Here is a 22,071-nt window from a genome sequence, read left to right as displayed (position 1 = left end):
CAAACGACTCCAGAGGAATGAAAAATGACTTCACTAAAGTACAAATAAGATAAAAAAAAAATATATATATATATATATATAAGTACTTCTCACGGTCTAGTGTCCAAACAGTCTCGGCCAGATACACATGTAGACAGCTGATATCGGTCTTTTTTCCACACTCTCTGTGTCTTACACACGCATACACACATGTTCATACATGAACTCTCTCCTGATTTCTGATTTTCCTCTGTAGTTACATAGGGGGAGGCCTGGGAGTACAGTGGCTCTGGAACCTGTGAAGAATATTAGAGAGGCAGATTTCTGTAAAGGACGAATGAGGATGTATCTAGCACTATGAGTCTATCACACCCACTGTAACAAAAAGAGCGTCACCAGGCCAAATGCTCATGAATCCACCGGACATTGTAAACTCCTGTCTTGTTGGATAAGGACTCAATACAACACGTATACAGTCAGTGCTATTAAAAACTCCCAGTGTGCAGAGTTGTTGTGGTGCGTTTGTGTGTTTGTGTGTGTGTGTGTGTGTGTGTGTGTGTGTGTATGTGTTTGTGTGTGTTTGTGTGTGTGTGGGGGGGGGTATGCGTTTGTGTGCGTGTGTGAGTGTTTTACCTGAGGTCTTGCTCAGCATTAGGGTATGTGATGTGCACCCGGAGGCCATTGGGCAGTAGGCCTGTGCTGGACAGACTGGAGGTTCCTCTGCTTTGTCTAGAGGTGAGATCAGCTTGGGCACTACGAGACTGGGCTGCTCCACTGGGTCTCTGCTTCTTATCTGGGAAAGGCAAAATTAACACAACAAAATAACAAATCACCTACTGAATACACCGAAACCAAATTATAAGGAAACTTAACATCTCAAAATTACTTAATTTTTAGCACCAAGAGGTAAACTGAAAATTTGAGTTTAAAAAAAATGTCTTTTTATAGTTTTTTTTTATGTATGTGCTTTTCATGTGTGTTGGCTGTATATTGAACTGTGTTTTGTCCAGACTGTTGAATGTGTGTGTTTTTCCTACATTTGTTCGGATCAAGTGGCTGTGTGTCATCCATGTTGGCATGCATTAGGATGTCATGGGCTGGGCAGTACTGCAGGGTAGAGGTAAGGCTGTTCCCTCTGACGGGAGGAGCACGAGACATCAGTGGCAACAAACCAGGCAGAGTCATATCCACACCTGAACCAGAGAGGGCAGAACACTACACACACACACACACACACACACACAAACAATTACCAGTCAGTGTGTTATCCACACATTCTCAAGAGAGAAGAAGTCACTATACATACATACACACATTTGTTTTTATATCCTATGGGAAATTTCCATTCTACTGTAACTAAAGAATAACAACCTAACTTCCCCCAACCATAACCAGCACTTCCGGTTATCACACAAGCAGCAATTTGTTAAAACAATTCCCAACTGGTGGCCACTGAGGATAAGTTCAGTTAGATATTTACACTTTCATGGGAACATTTGGTCCAAGCAACGCCTTAATTAGATACAAACAGACATTCATACAAATCAGTCTGGCATATCCATGCCTGAACCAAAGAAAACAAGAAACAACACACACGTGTGCATATACACAAATCAGTCAGCCGCATCCACACGGGGTCAGAAGGGAACACTGCTCACAAGTGTCCATGCATACACAGAGAAACAGTCAAAAATACACACAAATAAACATACAAAAACCCCACACACACAAAGAGGCAAGCATTTTGTTATTACCGCAACAAAGAGGCAGATAGACAGAGAAAAAAGTAGAGAGAGAGAGAGAGAGAGAGAGAGAGAGAGAGAAGCAGAGGGAGTAGAGTTAATATTTATTTTCTAATGAGAGAATGAGAAGACATCAGTCTCACTCTCTGAAAGTGACCTGGTTAACAGGGGCCCGAGCCGACCCAGCAGCTGATATCATTTAATCAGGGTACCGGAGCTGAAAACACAGACACACACACACACACACACACACATACACATACAGGCTAACCCTCAGGATCCTTATGTTGTAAAAGCCTGCCTCGTTATTATAAGCGAAGTTCTTTTTCTCTCCATTACTAGAGCACGGTGTGCTATTTTACTGTCATTTAGTTGTTTATTTATCTGCTCGGTAGTTCCTGTTTGCTGGGCTAGAGATGGACATTTTCCTCTCCTCTCTGGTTGGCTGTAATGGATGCTCTGCTGTGTAATGACTCTGTGCTTTTGCGAAAGCAATGGACATGAATAAAAATTGTTTCTATGACAGAGGCCCAAAAGAACTACATTGTATCATCAGATGTACATTGTAGGTCACCACAATTCACCCTTACCTCTGCCTCTTCCGCAGTGATTTAGATTTTGACTGTCTAATGCACATTATGACCTTGAAGGTATTTATAAGGGTACGTGTAAACATTGTCTTTGTATATATATATATATATGCATGTGACTCTGTGTGTGTATGCATTATGCGTGCGTGCGTGCGTGTGTGTTTGTGTTTGTGTGTGTGTGTACTTACATGCATGCATGTCTGTGTGTGTGCGGATAAGTTACCTGTGCTTCAGTAGACAGTAACTCTGCTCTGGTTCTCTCTTCCAGAGTAACCGTAATACCATCCAGCACCTGCAGTGTGGGGAGACGAAGTACCATCGTTGGTCTGTAGGAGTACCGCCTCACTACCTGAGAACACAACACACAATTCATACACAAGCAGAAAGATTAGCGTTCCAGATGAGGCAGACACACAGTCATAGATCTGAAGAAAGGGAGTATAATCCAGGCTGTAGAGTTCAGGACTTGGATGGAGAACGTCAGGCACATGGTCTCTCACTTCTCCAGGGAAGAGCTCAGCTGTGAGAGCCCTGCTGTTGGTTTTCATATGGCTCTTTACTGCTAAAGTTAGAGAAACAGTTGGGCAGTTGGCAGAGTTGGAATATTGGAGCCTTAGTGTCTCAAATAGATCATTTGTTTCTTTACATTGTACAGAGAAGAGAAGAGGAGTGTAGGCAGGAGAAAAGAGGAGATCTAAGGGAGAGTGAGGAGAAAGAAGAATAATGGGTAAGGAGAAAAAAGACTGAGGAAAGCAGAGAAGCAGCAAAATTGTTAAGATGACCAACAAACTTACTAATTTATTAACCTAAGGTAAATTAACTCAGATCATAGTTGTTTCTTTCTGTAAAAAGCCAACATTTGTAAATCCTTGTGTGTTTCTCTTAGGCACTATAAATCGTGATTTAACAGGGATTTCATGTGGCGTAACAGTGGTTTGGCTCTAAGGGAGCAGCAGTTGGCTCTGAACCCAGGACAGAGTGATCCACACTGAGGAAAAGGGGGATGGATAGTCCAACTGAGCATAGAGAGATGTGCTGGACACACACACACACATACACAGGCATGCTTGCATGGATATGTACGCAGATACACACACACACACACACACATTCTAGGACCTCAGCACCAAATGGGGCCAGAGATCTGACCACTAGAGACTGACACTGACATGGCCATTTGGGCAGAGGATTTGTGACTATGTGTGTCAATAGTGTCTGATGACCAAGAGACCATTTGGGCAGAGGATTTGTTTTTGATCGCAGCCAGTTTGGAGCACGACAGACGGCTCATCATGTAATCTCTTCATTTAGCAGCTGACACGCTCTGTGTGTTTGTGTGTGTGTGTTCGTGCGTGTGTGTGTGTGTGTGTGTGTGTGTGTGTGTGTGTGTGCGCGTGCGTGCATGTGTGCATGTGTGTGTGTGCGTGTGTGTGTGTGATACTCACAGGGTTGCCCACCACTGACAGCTCTATGAGAGAAGGGAGAACCTCCAGTTTATGCAGCTCAGCAGCGTCCTGCACAGAGTCAGACATTTATAACAGCACACTTATTAAAATGAAAGGTATTATATTACAATATTATGGGAATTACACCTCCATCTGTGGGGCCTGAGGACTGTATTAAGTTTGACAAAACAGATGAAACAACAACAACAAAACATTCTGCCCAGCTCTTTGTATTCCAGGTTTTAACAACCTCCCTATTAATAAATGTTTGTGAGAAGCTCAGCGTTTACTAAGACATACAAACACACACACAAAGTAAAATATATATTGCAGTGGAAGGAATTCCCCTGGGCTCTGTGGTCTGAGGTGTTTTTTGTGTTCTGTGTCAGCTGAGGCTAAAGTAGTCTCACAGCACAAACTAATCTAACAGCACATCAAAAGGAGAAGCTCCCATCTGTGTGGGTCCCGCAAGGTACAGCATGCTGTATAATGAGCAGGCATCAGCAGCTAAAAAATGTCATCATTTGTGTGTATGTATGTGTGTGTTAGAGGGGCATTGTTATAGTATAGGGGCATTATACATTAGAGTGCTTTTGACGCTGACATTTTGAAGGTTAAAGGCCACTTTTTTTTTTCATATCCGCTTGTTCTGAAAATGTTCTCCCAGACATTCTGTGTGGTCTTGTACTCCCCATCTCTCACTTTTCACTTTCTGTCTTTGCATATCTCTGTCTGTCTGTCTGTCTGTCTGTCTGTCTCTCTCTCTCTCTCTTACTGAGCAGGACCTCCTGCTGTGTTAAAGAGTGCATGATGATGTAAAGTGATGAGTCCTCGGGGGGGGGGGGGTTCGCCTTTTAATTAAAAAAAAGGGCAGAAAGAGAAAAGAGCAGCAACAAAGTGCAAATCATCAGCTACCCGAATGCAAAAGAGCCGAACTGGAGAAACCTGATTGCACACAGCCTTGATTTCTCCATTCATAAACACACACATACACACACGCACGCACACGCACGCACACACACACACACACACACACACACGCACATGCACTCACCTGTGACCTTCAATCAATGCAGATATCCACTAATTCTACCCTTCACCCAGAATGGCTGCTAAAGTAATAACTCTCCGTAATTATTCTATTTCACCCCATGGTTTGCTAACAGAGGGAGACTGAGCAGAACTAAAACAGGCCTAATGCATGCTCTGAATGACTATAATTTTGTAATTGCAGTAAAGGCACGGGCTGAGTGATTGTTGGAGCGTTCCCTCAGTCAATAGCTCAGTATAATTTAGCATAGCTATAATTCTGTAGTGAAACACAGAAGCTTTGGAAGTTTTTGCAACTGCAGTCAGTTTTTGTTAAGGACTCTGTACAAAGTTTATTTTCAGTTTATTTGAGGCTGAGCTTTTTGTGAGGTGGATTCATGGTCGTTGTGTGTGGAGAAGCTTAACGTAAAACACTACTTAGTTTTATCGTTTAGAACTGTGGTTCTTATGATTTTCTTCTTTTGTTTCATTCAGTATGCTTAAAACTCCGTGATTTAGGTTGCGCTGTGAATTCATGAGGTGTGCTCATCGATTTATCATTGATTTTGTGTTGTTTTGGCTGTGGATGTTGTTTAAATGCAATGTGTTGTGTTATCCTTTGAATTGATTATGATAAAATGTAACGTCTGCATTCTGTCACATCCGTCCTATATCTTTGTTGTTACGTGTACCGTGTTGGGGAAATGTTGCTTTTACTCGTCTGTAGTTCGCTGTAACTAGCCCTGATCTGGTCGCGTTGTTATATATATCTATAGTACGCTGCATTTGGCTGCCACGTGTACCTGCAGTTTGTTCATGTCCAGGAATAGTCTGCGGAGCTCAGTGAGGGGCTGGAGATGGTTCAGCTCTCGGATGCGGTTCTCTGCCAGGTGGAGTTCCAGTAGGGCTGACTGACTGCAGAACGAGTTCTCTCCAAAAGACTTGATCCTGTTACGATCCAGAACCAGTTCCCGCAGATACTGCAGCCCTTCTAACCCCTCCACCTGGATAATCTCATTTCCTGTGTAAATGTGTGAAAGAGAGAGCGGTCTTTATGTTAAAGCTAACAGTTTGGCTTCCTCCTGCTCCCTCCCTGTTGTAGAAATAAGTTCTTGGCAATAGTAACTTTAATCATTCAGGCAGTGAAATAGAACTGGGCCATTTTAGGTCCTCAAGAAAAGACTGCCAGGTGTGTGTTAAATGAAGCAAAAAATACCAAATGTTTGTTGACTCACACTTATGTTTTCCCTTTGGCTTATAACACAACTCACATTAGCTAAGACTGAAAGGTTACAAAAAAAAAAAATAACATAAAGAAATTCTCAAAAGTCACTCTCGGGCGGTGGACAAGCTGGCACCTTCAACCTCTAAAAACTCAAAAACCAGCGGAATGTCCTGTTTGGTCAGGACTCACTGTGAAAAGTCTGCAACATGGGCCTGCACTTGCTTTCTTGAAAAGGTAATTGGCTCCAAACACTAATGACACAGTATGTCTCACACTGAGCACCACAACTGCACACAGTCTGTTGATTTTGACTGAGTTTGTTGAATAGTTTGACTAAGAGACTGCTTTAATGTACAGTTTATTTAAGTAACGAATTTGTCATCCAGAAAGTTGTAATATACGAACCACTGTTTAAACAATGTGGACTTCAAAAAAAAAAAAAAGGCTAAGCTTTTCTTTTTATTAAAATTGAATCAGGAGAGTAAATGGATCCTTAAAGACAATGGCCTCTCACTTTCTCAGTGTTGTTCTCTCTGCTGGTCTGAATATAATTCAATATAATCAGGACAAGACCCAGCTGAGAATTTTGTGGAAATTGTACGTCTTATTACAGAGACAGAGATAAAGGAGAAAGGAAAAAGTGAAAGAAAGAAAGAAAGAAAGAAAGAAAGAAAGAAAGAAAGAAAGAAACTGTGTAAGCTGGTGTTTGTATGTTGCTGATTAGCGTTTGGCACAGAAAACTGTACCTTGCAGGAAAAGTGCTTTTAGATTGGTCAGCCTGCTGAGCTGCAGATTGGCCAGGTTGGAAATACCATTGTGGCTCAAATGTAACACTTCCAGACTCCCCATCAGTGGCTCTAGGATGTCGCCAGGCCCCGCTTCCCTAAAACACAGAGAGACACAACAGAGAAAATATAGAACACCCGCTGCTGATTAAGCCAGCCAGTGGAGCAAAGAGGCCATCTAGTGACCAGAGGAGGTAACACATGTCATATGTGTGTCTGCTTGGATTTAATGGAAGAAAAACACGTTTGGTATGGTAGGCAGGTTTATTGCAGCCTGAATGTGAAACAGTTTCAATATTACAGTGCTGATCTTTATTAAACGCACACATACTTGCCACTCTTACTGCTACTCTGCTGACCATAGCCACTGGAGTGGACCTTGTGGTAGAGAATTTGTCTGTTGGTTAGGTGGGTGTGAGTCTTCTGACGTGGCAGGATGGATTCAATGTGATTATAGTTCAGACATAGTGCCTGTTTGAAGAGAGAGAGAAGACGAGACAGAGACAGACAGACAGAGAGAGAGAGAGAGAGAGAGAGAGAGAGAGAGAGAGAGAGCACGCAATCTCAAACATTTAAAATAGATTAAAATATGGTTCATGATTTTACAAGAATATGAATTCAGAACACAAACACTGTTGACTACCGTGCACACTCACCTTGATGCTCGGCAGGTAGACAAGGCCACCGAAGGAGGTGAGGTTGTTGCGCTCCAGGTTAATGCTCCGTAGGTTCTGGAACAGCTCGGGAGGAGCCAGGTCCACCATTCTGATAAGGGAGGTGGGAGAAATGGGGAAAAGTAAAACAGCATTGCTTGTTTTTTTTTTTTTGCACTTTGTGACTCATTTTCACTGCCTTTCTTACTGTAACAACTCCCCATATCAAACCTCTACTTGTCCAAATCAGCTCTGTTCTTAAATTGTGGATCTAGCTCTAACATCTTTGCGACGCTATAAACAACAAGCTGTGACGACCGCCTGAAGGAAACTATACCGTTGTATTGTTAAGCAGGCATAGCTCTAAACAGATTGCTGAGTAAATGGAAATGAAGATATTTTGAGTATACTGTGCGCGGTACCTAATGCCGCAGGACGGAAGATCTAGCTCTGATATGTCCTTGTAGTTGGAATGTCCCAGTTTTTCTGCTAACATGTCGGGGGTCAGTCGTCCTCCAAACACATCTTTGGCATTCTCAGACTCGGTCACCTCCTTTAGAAACACAAACAACCACAATGCAAATTTCACTCTTCCACGGACCGTACGCGCAAATTGTCACATCGTCTCCGGAAACTACACCAGTTACACAGAACCAAAGAGGTGAAATTTATGAGTTCATGAAAAATACAGATATAAACTAGCGATACCTTGAGAGTGAAACTGATAATGACAGTTTAATTATTGAGTGTCCCATGATCTTTGGTGGGATGACACACTCAATACAAACAGGAGTTAAATTATAGATATCCCTCAGTGCTGTGTTCTACACTGCTGAACTCAGTGTGACATACTTGGTAATTAAAGGGAGAAAGTCAAAACAATGAAACTTCTCAGTATCTCCTAATTCTTATGCAGATTAAGATTATGAATGCATTGTTTGAAGACAACTGTTAGGACAGATCCCCAGGATTAGATGAACGGTGCCCACAAATCTTACTAATTCTTTAATAATGTGAAAGTAACGCACATTTATTATTAAAATATGACCATTTATTCTAATGTAATACATCTCTTAAAATAAGGTTATGCAGTACCTAGAAAAAATAATGCAAGATAAAAATACTGTAACATAAATAAATAATGTGAAATAATGTAATAAATCATTGTATAGCTGCATGCTATGAAATCAGAGGACTTGATACCTGTAAATAAAACAGGTACAATAACAGAAATAGTAGCTTCTCTGTAATATGGGAGATTCTCTTATGTCTGTTGGGATGGTGCTTCAATGTCTCGTAATTGTTCATGTTTTCGAATCTTTCATTTTTTAATGTCTTACCACAGCAACCCCATCCAGGGCTTTGAGAGATGGGAGGTGAAAGACCACATAGATACGATAGTTTTCAAGCCTCTCCACCACAGGGTTACCATACAAGTCCAGAATAATGAGGTTAGTCAGCGCCTGAGTAGGAGCAAAAAAAAAAAAAAAAAGTATTGCATAAATAAAAAGAAAAATGCATAGCAACCAAGTGCTTACGTTAGCTTATCCATCTTACATACACATTAATCTTCATACAATCATAAACGTTTAAATATCACCAGGGATCCATAGGGTTTGTTATTAGTAGGTTGTTCACGTAGCATTAATTAATTTACACTGAAAGAACAAAGAACACGGAGATGATTTTAATATGTAGCACTGTTACTACTCACAAACTTGCAATCAGATAGTACTGATATATATTAGGCTAAAGTTTACGGCCGAGGTTTAGAGGTCATCTTCAGGCTTAGCATACTCTCTCTGACCGACCTTCAGGTGATAGATGTCCCTGGTGGTGGTGATGTGGTTATTGCCTACAAAGAGCTCAAGAAGCGAACGGACTCGCTGGACGCCGTGCAGGGAGCTAATGTTGTTACCCTCAGCAGACAGGAAGTGCAAGTTGGGCAAACACTGCAACACCATACCATCAAGGCTGGTTAATTGGTTTCCATTCAGGCTTAGCCGCGTCAACCGATACAGCTTACTCACACCTACACAGAGAGGGGCAGGGTGAGGGGGGGCAGAAAGAGAGAGAGGGGGGGGGGGCTTATCAGGAGGCCAAAGCACAAGGTGAAAGAGAGACCTGAGTACACAGTGTGATAAAAAAAACAAACAAAAAAACAAGACCTGATCTGACATGTAGCAAGTGGCCGAGAGAACTTGGAGACAAAATGAGAGATAAGAAGGGAAGAAATAAAAGGGAAATAAAAGAGAGGGGACCAAGAAAAAGGACAAACATGGAAATAACAGGAGAAATGCGAGGCTCAGAGACCAACAGAGAGGTAGGCAGACAGAGACGAGTGTGTGCTGTTCTTGACTGTGGCTCTGACCGTCCAGTTTGGAGATGGTGTTGTGGTCAAGGGACAGTTCCTCTAGCAGACGGCAGTTTTCCAGACCATCGATGCGGCTGATCTCATTGTTGTTGAATGAAGCCCAGCGTAGGTTGACCAGCTTGTCCAAGTTAGTGAGACGTGACAAATGCTGACCATCCAAGTTCAGTGCTGTAATCTTACCATTAGGTCAAAAGTAGAATTAACTGGCTGTTTGCATTGAGGACATGCATAGCATCAATATGGGATGTGTTATGACAACTAAAATTGAGTAGCGGGGAGATGCACTGTTTTAATGATAGTATAAAATATTTATTTGTGAAGTGTGTGTGTGTGTGTGTGTGTGTGTGTGTGTGTGCGTGTCTGTGTTAATTATTTTTTACATATCTTTTATCATCTGTCTACACCTTGGAGTGTCATGCATAGTTATTAGTAGTTTACATGTACATAGCACAATCGGTCTTTGTGTATGAGGTGTGTGTGTTTTACCTTAGATAACCAGCCAGGCTCAGTGTCAGTAGTGCCAGCCCAGGGAGAGGGACTTAGGTGTGTAAGGAGGTGTGCCACAGAGAGCAAACTCAGGCTACGCGGACGCTCCAGGTCTGTCCTTGAGTGAGCCAGGAGAGCTGCCTGTACACACACACATACAGACACGCACACACACACACATACACACACACGCACACACACACACACACACACACACACACACGCACACACACACACGCACACAAGCACATGCACACAAACACACACATGCAAGCGCAAGCGCAAACGCACGCGCACGCGCACACGCACACGCACACGCCATTATTTAAACAATTATTTAGTATCCAAGATTTCTTAATTGCACAGCTAGTGGTAGATGAATCACATACAAATACACACAAACACACACACACGCACACACAAATACACATGCAGACACAGACAGACACACAGACAGAAACAAACACCTGACTGATCCTGGAACCTGCTGCCATCTGTATTGCTGCAGCTGCCTCCTCCTCAGACACCAATACACCGTCCAAATGAGTGAGAGTTTTCAGACGACCCAGGATTGTCATCCGCACAGAACCACACTGCAACACACACACACACAGTGTGTTTTGATTTTCTTTTTGTACTATCCGTCTAAGCTCATTAAGACTCTTTTGATTTGGAGTTGTTCGGTATTAAGCTGTATTATATGAAAATGAAGAGGTTATTCAGACCTACACTTGGTAGGCAGTACTAAGTTGTATTATATGAAAATGAAGATGTTATTCAGATAAACACTTGGTTGGCAGCTCCGGTGGCAATATAACTAAGAGTAACCTTTGGCCAGTGTGGAATCTTCCCCAAACCTTACCCTGTGCCAGCTGGAGCCTCACGCCAGTCTAACTGGCCAGTTCCATTAACATTATTTGGTATTTTTAACCCTCTGAAAGGTTAATGCTATACTAGTTATACCTTGTGCCAGGGGTTGTGTCGTGTGTCCAGTTGGAGTAAAGAGGGGGCGTGTTTCCGGAGCACGGCTGTGTCCTCCCTTGTTCGAGTGAGCTGGTTCCAGCGCAGGTCCAGCTGTTTAAGCCGGCCTAGACCACGCATGCCCCCCAGGGTGACGATTTCATTAAAACTGGCATCCACCCACTCCAGATTGGGCTATGGGAGAGGCATAGTGAATGTTAGTCCACTCAGAGTCACACAGTGACAAAAGAGCAGCCTAGGTTTTAACCAATGGGATATTTTCTAATGATTTTGGGTCAGTTCTGAAATAAGCACTGAGGAGTATATTAGAATCAGCAGACTAATAACTGTACCTAAGCAAAGATCATGCAACAGGGCTTGATGCTATTTATGCAATGTCCTTCATAAAGATCCTATCACTAAAATATTGCATTGTTAAAATCATTAAAATGCTGAATGGAGACCCTAAGGTCTACCCTATAGTTTTACGATCACTGACAAACTTGAGGCTAAGTGGAGGAGCTGGTTGTCTAATTTTAAAATGAGCTTGGATTGGCTTTGCTCTGGATAATAATAATTTACTCTCAAAAGCCTTTTCTTTGCACAACGTTCTGCAATGTGTACAGTCTGCGACAGGATAATGACCATTCAGTTCAGTCGGTCATGTCTAACATATTTCATGATACTTCTCAAGTAAAGGGGAAAAAGAGTATAGCAATGAGTATGCACAGGCTGCCGGTGAAGATTTCCTGCTCCCTCTCCATCTTCTCTCTCTTACCATGTGTGAGATGTCATCCAGGTGTGTGAGAGCATTGAAGCTTATGGTCAGATGCTGCAGAGCCGTCAAGCGAGAAATCTCCTTCAGCCTATTCAGACTGTTGCCATGGAGATTCAGCACCTGTCAATCACAAGTTTGTTGGCGCCACAAGAAATTCTGCTGAAACAGTCTGTCCACTCAACATTTCACCATCATTTCCTGCACGTTTTACACTGTCGTTGCCTTGGTGTCTTGTGATAATTTGGACCTCACATAGATGATATTTAATGTGGGTTTAATACGAGTGTGTTACTATCCTACTGAACAACGGGCTCTCTCACAGTGATCTGACTGAGGATGTTGGCTCGGGCCACGGTCAGGATTGCCTTCTCGTCCAAGCTGACCATCTTGGGTTTAGGGTTAAGTACAGGGTCCAAGCCCAGCACCTCCTCATCCACGGCAAGCTCGGCAGAGCTCAGTGGGACGGCGTTCGTGGAGGCGCAGAGGTCTGACTCAGGAGACAGAGTGACCTGGGATCTGTCCTAAAGAGGGGAGAAATAGAGATGTGTGTGTGTGGGAATGAATCTGTCACAGAGGCACAGTAGATGTGACAGTGAAAGATATAACTACCTGTTGTAAAACTCAAAACCATGTGTGACTCCACCCCCTCTGTCTACATGACAGCAGAGGAGTCCACTTAGAGTCCAGTGCCACGGACAGGAGAGTGTGGTATTTAATATTATGCCATGCATGTAATGTAGAAAGATCTCAAAGTTTGTATGCCATATTACATATGATTGGCGTTAAGACATGGGCACAAACCATAGGGTTATTTAAAAGTATGATGTCCTGATGTAATACCTGTGTGATATATTCAAAGTCAACGAGGTACTCAGGCAGGACAAGCTCATGGTCAAACACAAACCACTCACTCTGTCTCTGGTTACACTCACAACCATCGTGAGGTCTGGAACTACACAGTGTCTCTGGATCACAGGACACACATATACACACACACAGTCAGGTAGGCACTAAATTGTATGATAATACATGCATAACTCTAATGTAAACTATATTTTACACTGACACAAACAAAGACATCTATAGGCCTACAATAAATATATACCACACAGATACATAATGTATGACAATGACATGTGTGCTACCTATTAGAGTGCAAACAAACACAGGCATCCATACATGCATGCAGGCATGCACACATAGAGATACACAAACACACACACACACGCACACACACACACACACAATACCAATAACATATAATGAATCTACATGTACCAATGCATATTTAGCACAGAAAAAAACTCAAACCCATTCTCTCACTCACTTGCTCACTCCCTGACTCACTCATTCACTTACTCACTCACTCATTCACTTACACACACACACACACACACACACACACACACTAAATCCCTTAATACCTTCCTTTGCTGTATTTCCCTTGTCAGTGGTGTTTTGATCCTTGCTGATGTTGCGATAGACTGAATGGGCTCGGGAGTAGTGGCTTGAATCCACAGATATTCCATTTCTCACAGGCACACTGCGACCCAGGAACACTTTAGAGATAATGATCTGACCTAAAGCATAAGGTCACCAACCATATTCCTGGTCATCTAAAGATCTTTTTGTTTTACACCTTACATGACCATACATTAAAGTAACACTTTGTTGCATGAAATGGGTGTTGGATTCATGTAAAATATAAAAGAGTGATGTTTTACAACAGAAAAAAATGACATGGTGTGTTATACGTTATGAGATTCAGACCGTGTCTGAAGGGCAGGGTGTCCATAACCTGTCTGCCCTCGCTCTGTGTGCTTTGTCTCTGTAGAAACTGGATACGTGGCCTGTCCGTCACACTCAGGCTATTAGACAGGGGCACAGCCCTCTCTCTGCCAAGTGCCTGTGGAAAGAAGCATCACATGTGAGATCCCACACACACACACACACACACACACACACATATACATATATGTATATGTGTACATATGTGTGTGTGTGTGTGTGTGTGTGTGTGTGTGTATATTACTCTGTTTACATTCACATTGGGAAACTTCCAAGAGTTGCTTGATTAAACACAATAGCATAATATTCTTGTAAACTCATACAGTCAAAACTTGACAAACATTACAAACATTATCTTTCAGGCACAGAGTTGGTCCAGTCTTTGAAATGAGCTTTTGTTCTGTTGTACCTTATATTCATCTGCCGATTTGAAACCCTCTTCTGGGATGTGCAGGATCTCACTCTTCTCTGTGGTGTGTTTAGGATCAGACACATAGAACAGATACTCCAAAAAACGTTTATAATTCCTGAAACAGAAGAAAAGCTTACCTGAAAAACACTAAAGTTTTACCTCAGTTACACACCAATGATGCCTATGCACAAAAATTCATAAAGATTCATAAACTTTCTCATATTACATGGAAATCATAAATGCATAAAAAGTGGACAAGTCGAGGCATTTTATGTAATGCTCTCCAGTGCTGAGGGGCCATTTTGCTAAAATCAAGGCCAGAACAATTTACTGGGAAAAGACAGCTGACTCCTGGTTCGCCAGCAGGGTGTGAAGCTTGTCCTCGAAGCGGTGGCGTAAAGCTCGGTTGTGGATGCGGATGATGCGGTTGATCTTGATCCCACTGATGCCATAAGGTTTGTAGTCCAGTGCACAGAAGCGCGAGAGCAGTAGGTCATAACAACACGTGAACCTGAGAGAGAAACAAAGCAGCCTTAACTAAAATAACTATAATATACATGATGTTTAGGATTTGAGGCTTGTGATTAGGGTCATGCTTATGTGCTCATCAAAATCTACATTGGATTTTAACTTGCGGTTTGCCAACATGCGGTTTCTACTCTTTACAACTAGAACAGCAAGAAAACATCAGCTTTAGGCAGAGGCACCTGTGCATTTGTACATCTTAAAGTATAAAGGCAACACCGAAAGCATTTAGCAATTATCACTTCAAAGTCTCAGACAGATTCGTTTTAACATGGAGCCTATGCAGAGAAAATCAGGATTTTTCAAATTATGGTCTACATTTAAACATTACTGCGGTCAGTCACAAATCTACACTGAAAGACAACTCTTGTAAACTTGGGTTTATATATTTGGTTATGGTGTACACCATGCACAGGAGGAATAACATACCATTGAGGATACCGCTTAGATGTTGTTTATACTACTGTCAGTGTGATAGTACAGGAAGCAAGTTTTACATTATGATTGATGATGAGTAACCTTCCAGAATTGCTTACTAAGAAATCTATACATTTGCTTTGTCTGTAAAACATATATGTAGGTATGGTACCAAGAGTCGCTGGTGTTGCCCTCCTCAAAGCGAATGTTGCCAACAGTCTCCAGCTCCATCAGCAGAAAATGCACCATCAGCTCCTTCCTGTCTGTGGCCAGGGCAAGTTCTCGTTGATAACTCGCCTCCACTCTGCCAGACATCATGGATACCTCTCAATTGTGAATACCCAACTTTACACCCACACTGTAAAGCTTTACACTATATCCTTTTTCATTTGTCTGAACTAAGCTTGGAAATACAGCTGTCACGTAAGGTGGTGCCCTTCTAACTCAAAGGTTGAGTCCAATAAACAGTGAGCAAGTTGACTACATTAAGCATAACTTTGATTTATTTCGCCTGCCACATGCATTGTATGTGAAAACAAAATCACTGGTAGACCTAAATGAAATGCACAGTTCCTCTTACAGCTGATCCAAACGAATCAACTGGTACCATAAACACTGTAACACCTTGTGACGCTGTTCGGAACAAGGATATACTTCTTACCGCATTTCTCAAGGTATATCTCACTGTTTCTGAGAGTTTAACAGAGAAATATGCATGTTCTAAACGGTGTCACACGAGGACAAGTCTTTCTTTCACCCCCGATGGTCAGGACAAATCAATAAAAAGTCACACAGAAGGTCACACAGAAGGAAATGAGAACAGGCGTGCTACCATGTCATAATGATTCTCAGCGGACTCTCTATGGAACTGTAGAGATATGGAACTGTACAGTGCATTGTCCGGTATAGCTGCCTCATATCTTCACTAATTGCAAGACAATGAGAATGTACAGAAAGCCAAAGAGAAGGTAAGCTGATTAACCCCTGTTCACTCCTTCTCTCATTTCTTTTATTAGATCCAAGAGAATGGAAAGCCTCCTCCGAAGAGTTGTACAAAGGTATAAACTTAATTATAGAGGCTTGACTTGAACTGGTAAGGCTCCTGGTGGCTACCTGACTGCGGGCCAACATCATCATGGAAGGCCCTCTGGTGCTTTGATAACAGGTAAGGGGCTCATTCCATTAGCTGTTAAGTGCACCAGGAGATGCTGTGGATGGCACAAATGTAACATGAGACAGACACATATAAATACCTTCCTGCTGCTTGTGCATACACTCCACCAGGGGCCATCAGTGCATACTAACTGACGCTCTATACTCTGCCACCTTCAAAAACATTGCATATCAGTACATGCAATTGACCATCCAGGTGGCTACACCCCTGAAATTATTAAAAGACCAGGACATGACACTTGAATCCAAAATAAGGGCTGATGTCTGCCACCATCTACAACATTTGTACATCCATGTGCCATCCTCAGATAGAAGATCTTATGGAAATATTAAAATGGTCAGAAAGGAGGATGGTTAAGAAAGTGGTGTACGATGAAAGATTCCAAAACCACTAATCTATCCAGGGGTTATGAAAGAACTTTACAGCACTACAAGAGAACTGTGAGGCAAAGTATAGGACAAGAGTAAAACTGATTGGAAAAGCTGGATGTGTATTTCACTGGGGCTTTACACGACTGAACTTTATATAATCATTTCAAACAGCATTGCCAGTGCCGATACTCTCAAATGTGGGTGTGAATGCAAACACTTACTCATTCAGCCTACAACTCCACAGTCTCAGTCTCTCTTTTACTGTGTCTAATTTATTCAGTAGTCTCTGTTCGTATCCAGGATCGTGCCCCTTCTCAGTGGTCGTGTCGGTGCAGTCACCTCTGCCCTCTGATTGCACCAAGTCTTCCCACATCTGGGCTGATCTCCTGCTTGCTGTCTGCACCTCTGACAGCTCACACTCCAACTGCATAAGAGGACGAGACATATAACGGATTGGCATTTCGCTATTTATTGTACAACTTATTCTTCCCAAACCAAATAAAACAGATGCAAGGTAGTGGTCCTTTCCCCGTTTTGTCTGGACTGTTCTGTAAAGACCTGGACAGTTGAAATTGCTCAGCCTGTTCGAACAGTACGTTGCTCTCATCGTGTTCACTTAAACATGCATTTAGATATTGGAGGCATGAGAGACAGACAACAGCAGGGAAGAAACTTCATTAGAGATACAAGCGGAATACGTTTTCGAGTTCTTGGACTTTGGTCTAAAGGAGGAGACAAGAGGAGTTTTTGAATTTGGATATTAAGTGACGAACTAAGATCTCTCATGGGAAAATGTTACAAACATTACATTACAACATTTGTGTTGAGCACTTTTTAATTACTGCAATGTGTCAACACCCAAGCCTTAAAATTGTTGTGTTTCTTTTTAAACTAAATAAATCTTTAAAATTGTCTCTGGCTGAATAATTCCACTCTACTGGATATTCAGTGCACTTGCCTTCAGTCTTGTTTCATTATATACACTTACTATGAACATGAAATACCATGAGCCTTTTGCCAAAAATCAAAACCAAGAATATAAATATTTTCATATGTGTTATCATGTATAGAGCACAATCCAGTAATACACCTCAAAAACATTTTCAAACACTGCCCAAACATTAAGCTACTAAACCCTTTCAAACACAGTCCCTGATGTTTGCATTTAAAGCTGACCTGTTCCCAACCTTCTGCCGGTGCACTATGAGTTTCCTTTGTGTTTAAATGTGTGGTTGCAACTCACATTTTTAAGATTATAGCTCAGCATTTGAATACGCTCCTCAGGCAGCTGGAGCAGCTTCTTCTTCTGCTGCTGTAGTTTAGCCTGAAGCTCTGCAAACTGCCTTTGAGCTGAGCGGACGCGCATGTTGTAGTACATCATTTTCTTCATCACTGTTGACTGCAGATGTTGTCATGAGATAGATTAATTAGAGCATCATGATGGTAAAAGGATCTCTCAACAGGACGTAAGCAGCAATGCTATGAACAACTGCTGAGGCTGTTCCTATATCGCAACTAGGACGGCAACCACTTATCAAAAGTGATCTTCAACACTGGTCATAATTCATCTTTGGAACTGCCACCAGAGATGACTCTTTTCAGTTTGAGGAATGCTATAGGCACTTATAACCTGTCCCTTGTATAAGATGCGAATGGTATTCTTTATGTATTTTCTATCAAGTCATGTTTATTTCATTCAAACATCTATGGTGTCCACTTGAAGTTTTTAGTCTGTGCTAAGTTTCTCAAAGTCTCAGCTACAAGACTGCTTCAGATGGACAGACAAAGACAGATGAACACAGATGAACACAGACGTACAGACAAAGAGCACTCTGCTAAGGAATCACGGTTAGACAACGGAAACTGTTCTGTCCACTTCATGATACATAAACATTCCTGTTGTTTACTTCCAAACTTTTTCGAGCACATTGGTTTCAACAAAACCATATAATCTGTAAGCATGAGCTTATGTCAGAATACAGCTGAGCCACTAGGTGACTTTATGAGGCCTTTGTGTTTATGTTCCTTTAACATTACGCATCTACAACATTCAATGCCATTAAATGCAGGCAATCAATATTCATCTTCATGTCAAGACATTATGCAGTTATGCTGCTTACCAGTTTATTGCTTACATACTGTGTATTTTCTAAAGAATTCCTTGTACTCTTTTCCACTAAGTACACGTATTTCAATCTCTGGACAATTCTGTTTCTGTCCTTGATAATAGTTTGAACCCTAAGCTGACCTATAAACATACCACTCACTGACGTCTCTCATATCAAACACACAAACACACAGTCATATTCCAAGACACTCAGACACAGTGTGTGAAGCCTTACCGCTGCAGCATCTTTAACCTGTTTGGCTGACACATCATAAGAGTCAAGTTTCTGTAAGCTGGGCATGTGGTAGAGAACATGGGTGGCATAGTTATACAGCAGACAAACAGGGTTAGGGCTGGACTGAGGGTCCTTCAGACCCAGTTCCCTTAGCCTGGGTAAACGTGCCAAGTGGGTCAGCTCCTGTCAAGAATATCATCACAAACAATGTCAGTGAATAGTGGCAAAACATTTGCGAAAATTTAGCAAATATTTACCAACACAGAAATGTCTTTCTGCCTAATTTTAGTTATAGTACAGAAAAATACCCCAAAATCACTACCATGCAGTTCCTGCGGCTAATAAATCCACTATTCTAATTGTGACTAAAGAAAATGGAAATAGAAGAGGGAGTCATAGTGAGGACAGGTGTACAATGAGTAAACAGATATTCATTATTTTAGTGGTCCAATGATACTACACACAGCCAAAATGAAATCATAAGGCAATAAACAACAGAACATCTGTATTTAGACTTAAATGAAAGCACACCCTGTCTATATGTAGGATTTTTTTATTACTGCAATCTCATGACATAAAACATTTCAAAACTGCCAGCTGCTGCTCCTTTACTGGTAAAAACCCTTATATACCTTATTTCACACAGACAGTGAGCTACAATAAAGAGTCTAAAGACTGCATCAAAAAATACAATCGAGTAATCTTCTTTTGTTATGGTTTGTGTTTTTTTTTTTTTTTAAAGCTCCGAAAAATCGACAGTCAGACAAAGAGTGCAAACACAAAGCTCTGCAGCTGTCAATCCAAGTCTACAGAAGTGAACAAAGCCTCACATTCAATACACACAATTCATTCAAATCCAATCCAAACAAAAACTCCTGACTGGGAAAATTAGCTTCTGTGTTATTTTGAAAGGCGTCTCTGTATTTTTGTTTCTTGAGAGAGAGAGAGAAAAAAAAAAGCTCTTGAGAAGAAACGTCACATTGTGGTAATGACAATGATTGAAAAGCCAAAGGCTTTCGACAAACTGAAAGGCACTTGAAATCAGCAGATCCATTGAGGGCGGCATAGAAAGCATACTTTTGACCAAAATGCAAAGAAATTGCAGTAATCAGATCTTTAAGGATCCAGGAAACAGGGCAAGGAAATAAATGCCCCGTAGAGAGGAAGGCAATCAGAAAGAACAAGCTATAGATCCTGGGCAGTGAGCTTTTTATGTTACACTGCATAAAGTTATATCTGAAGTTGTAACTAAATAATCAGAGAAATATGTTTATGACAAATATGTGTAATCAGAGAGGTAAAAAACAGCCACAAAGAATTTAAGTACATGTAATCATGAAAAGTAGAATTTCACCTGGGAAAAAAACCAAAAAAAACAAAAGGCATTTTGTTGGATGTCTCATATGGCTGGCAGAGTTGTGACTCTGGTATTGCAGACCAAGTACAAATAAAATATGACAATATTTTCCTTTACACACCTTAAAGGAGCTGATGTTATTTCCAGAAAGGTTCAGAATCCGAAGATTGGTGTTTCGATCAAGACTGTGGCCTAAGATATGTAATTATTTAACGTTTTACAATGCTGAAAAATAAAGTGGCATTCCTAATTACATTTGCTTTTATAATTATTACTGTTTTCCAGTACATCAGAATCCGAAGCGGAAAACAATTATAGTTTATACCAACCAATCGTTGCAACTGAATTATCCGCAAGGTTCAGTTCTGTCAGGTTTTCAAGTGAATTCAAACCCTGTAAAACAACATTATGAGAAAACTCCTGCATGTTATAGAAATTACAACTCAATATTTACTGTGTGCTTATGTGTTAATGGTAGTTTGTGTGAACACAACATGCGCAAAATAGTTAACTGTCACCCATTCAGTAAAGAAATGAACTTTTTCTCCATTGTTTAACCATGTAATGTTGTGTGTTCATCAGAGTATTTTGCAAATTGATGGAATCCAAAAGCTCCTTTACTACATAGGATTAATTACAGCATAAATAACCACAAAAGGCAAAGCTTGCTACGCATGGAAAATAGTGGAATTTTACCTCTATCACAGTAATGCGGTTGCTATTGAGCCAAAGGACCTGTAAGTTCACCAGTGAATCCAGATTTTCTATCTGACAAATCTTATTGTCATAGAGATACAACTTTTGAAGCTGGAGGCATCTCTGGAGACCTGAAATCTCCTGCAAGATGGGGAGATTCATGAAGCATCATAAATAACTAAATATAGACTACAAACAAACAATGAAGACAACCATATCTAAACTCACTGGTTTTAAAAGAAGTTACTTATACGGTTAGCATCACCACACAACCACGTGGAAAGCATTGCCAGTAGGCCATATTTATATTAGTGGTATGTAAGTAAACTGAAAGTAAAACATTCTACTATTAAAAATAAACCATTTTTTGAAGTGATAATACAATAAACCTGCACTGTTTCTGACTTAAACTGCACGTAGTGAAATTCGTGCAAAAAGAAAAGCCTCACTCACGGTCAGCTGGCACTCCACTACCCAGAGTTCCCTGAGCAATGGGCAGTAGTCAAGCCCTTGAATGAGCTGGATACTCTGACCCACAATGGTAAGCTTGGACAGCCTGGGGAAGAAAGAAAGTCCCACCATCCGTGGATACCCTGAGAAAAACATCTCCAGAGTGGCTACATCACTACCTTCCTGAGGAATCTTCTCATGGGACACACCATTAGAAATGCACTGCAAAAAGACAAAAGATGAAGGCATTAGTTTATTTTAAAAATCAGTAATTGTTTTCTCCTTTCATTTAAGGTCATGGATCCAATTTGTTATACATTGATAATCCGCATCAGTCATCCTAATCAAGTTGTACATTTTTATCAAATTACAATTTTAAAACAGATGAAGAGACCCAATGACATACACCTTAATGTTAGTCAGAAAATCTTACCAGCTCTTTGATAATTTCTTCATCCCCACTCTGCCTCTGTTTTTCACTTTGTGTCATGAT

The 22,071-nt window shown here is 41.2% G+C and overlaps 1 protein-coding gene across 1 annotated transcript; it reads right to left on the bottom strand.

Annotated features, from left to right (window-relative positions):
• Positions 1-608: 608 nt before the first annotated feature.
• On the bottom strand, positions 609-22,068 carry lrrc9 (leucine rich repeat containing 9). Its single transcript, XM_030772343.1, has 32 exons — positions 22,012-22,068; positions 21,582-21,800; positions 21,129-21,269; positions 20,762-20,825; positions 20,554-20,624; positions 19,076-19,258; positions 17,977-18,132; positions 17,092-17,157; positions 16,955-17,043; positions 15,361-15,492; positions 14,578-14,757; positions 14,244-14,361; positions 13,817-13,952; positions 13,482-13,626; positions 12,887-13,016; positions 12,367-12,567; positions 12,047-12,166; positions 11,272-11,463; positions 10,776-10,901; positions 10,309-10,449; positions 9,820-9,997; positions 9,260-9,480; positions 8,789-8,911; positions 7,871-8,001; positions 7,452-7,560; positions 7,127-7,266; positions 6,757-6,893; positions 5,589-5,806; positions 3,757-3,825; positions 2,535-2,660; positions 1,017-1,194; positions 609-772 (listed from the first exon to the last, which is right to left on the bottom strand). Exons 1-32 carry the CDS (start codon positions 22,066-22,068, stop codon positions 609-611), a joined length of 4,461 nt encoding a protein of 1,486 aa, XP_030628203.1.
• Between the last annotated feature and the right edge of the window lie 3 nt (positions 22,069-22,071).

The sequence above is a fragment of the Chanos chanos genome, chromosome 4 (genome assembly GCF_902362185.1).
Source record: "Chanos chanos chromosome 4, fChaCha1.1, whole genome shotgun sequence".
NCBI classification, from domain to species: domain Eukaryota; kingdom Metazoa; phylum Chordata; class Actinopteri; order Gonorynchiformes; family Chanidae; genus Chanos; species Chanos chanos.
Note: the sequence above shows the minus strand (reverse complement) of the source record. Positions and strands in the feature narration are given on the sequence as shown.

What these genes read in the sequence shown, in the direction of transcription:
- lrrc9 (XM_030772343.1), bottom strand. Translation starts at nt 22,068, where the DNA reads ATGACACAAAGTGAAAAACAGAGGCAGAGTGGGGATGAAGAAATTATC. An exon ending in GGCAACACCAGCGACTCTTG is followed by an intron (nt 14,758 to 15,360) that starts GTACCATACCTA and finishes TTTCTCTCTCAG; the next exon opens with GTTCACGTGTTGTTATGACC. An exon ending in CACCCTGCCCTTCAGACACG is followed by an intron (nt 13,627 to 13,816) that starts GTCTGAATCTCA and finishes CTTATGCTTTAG; the next exon opens with GTCAGATCATTATCTCTAAA.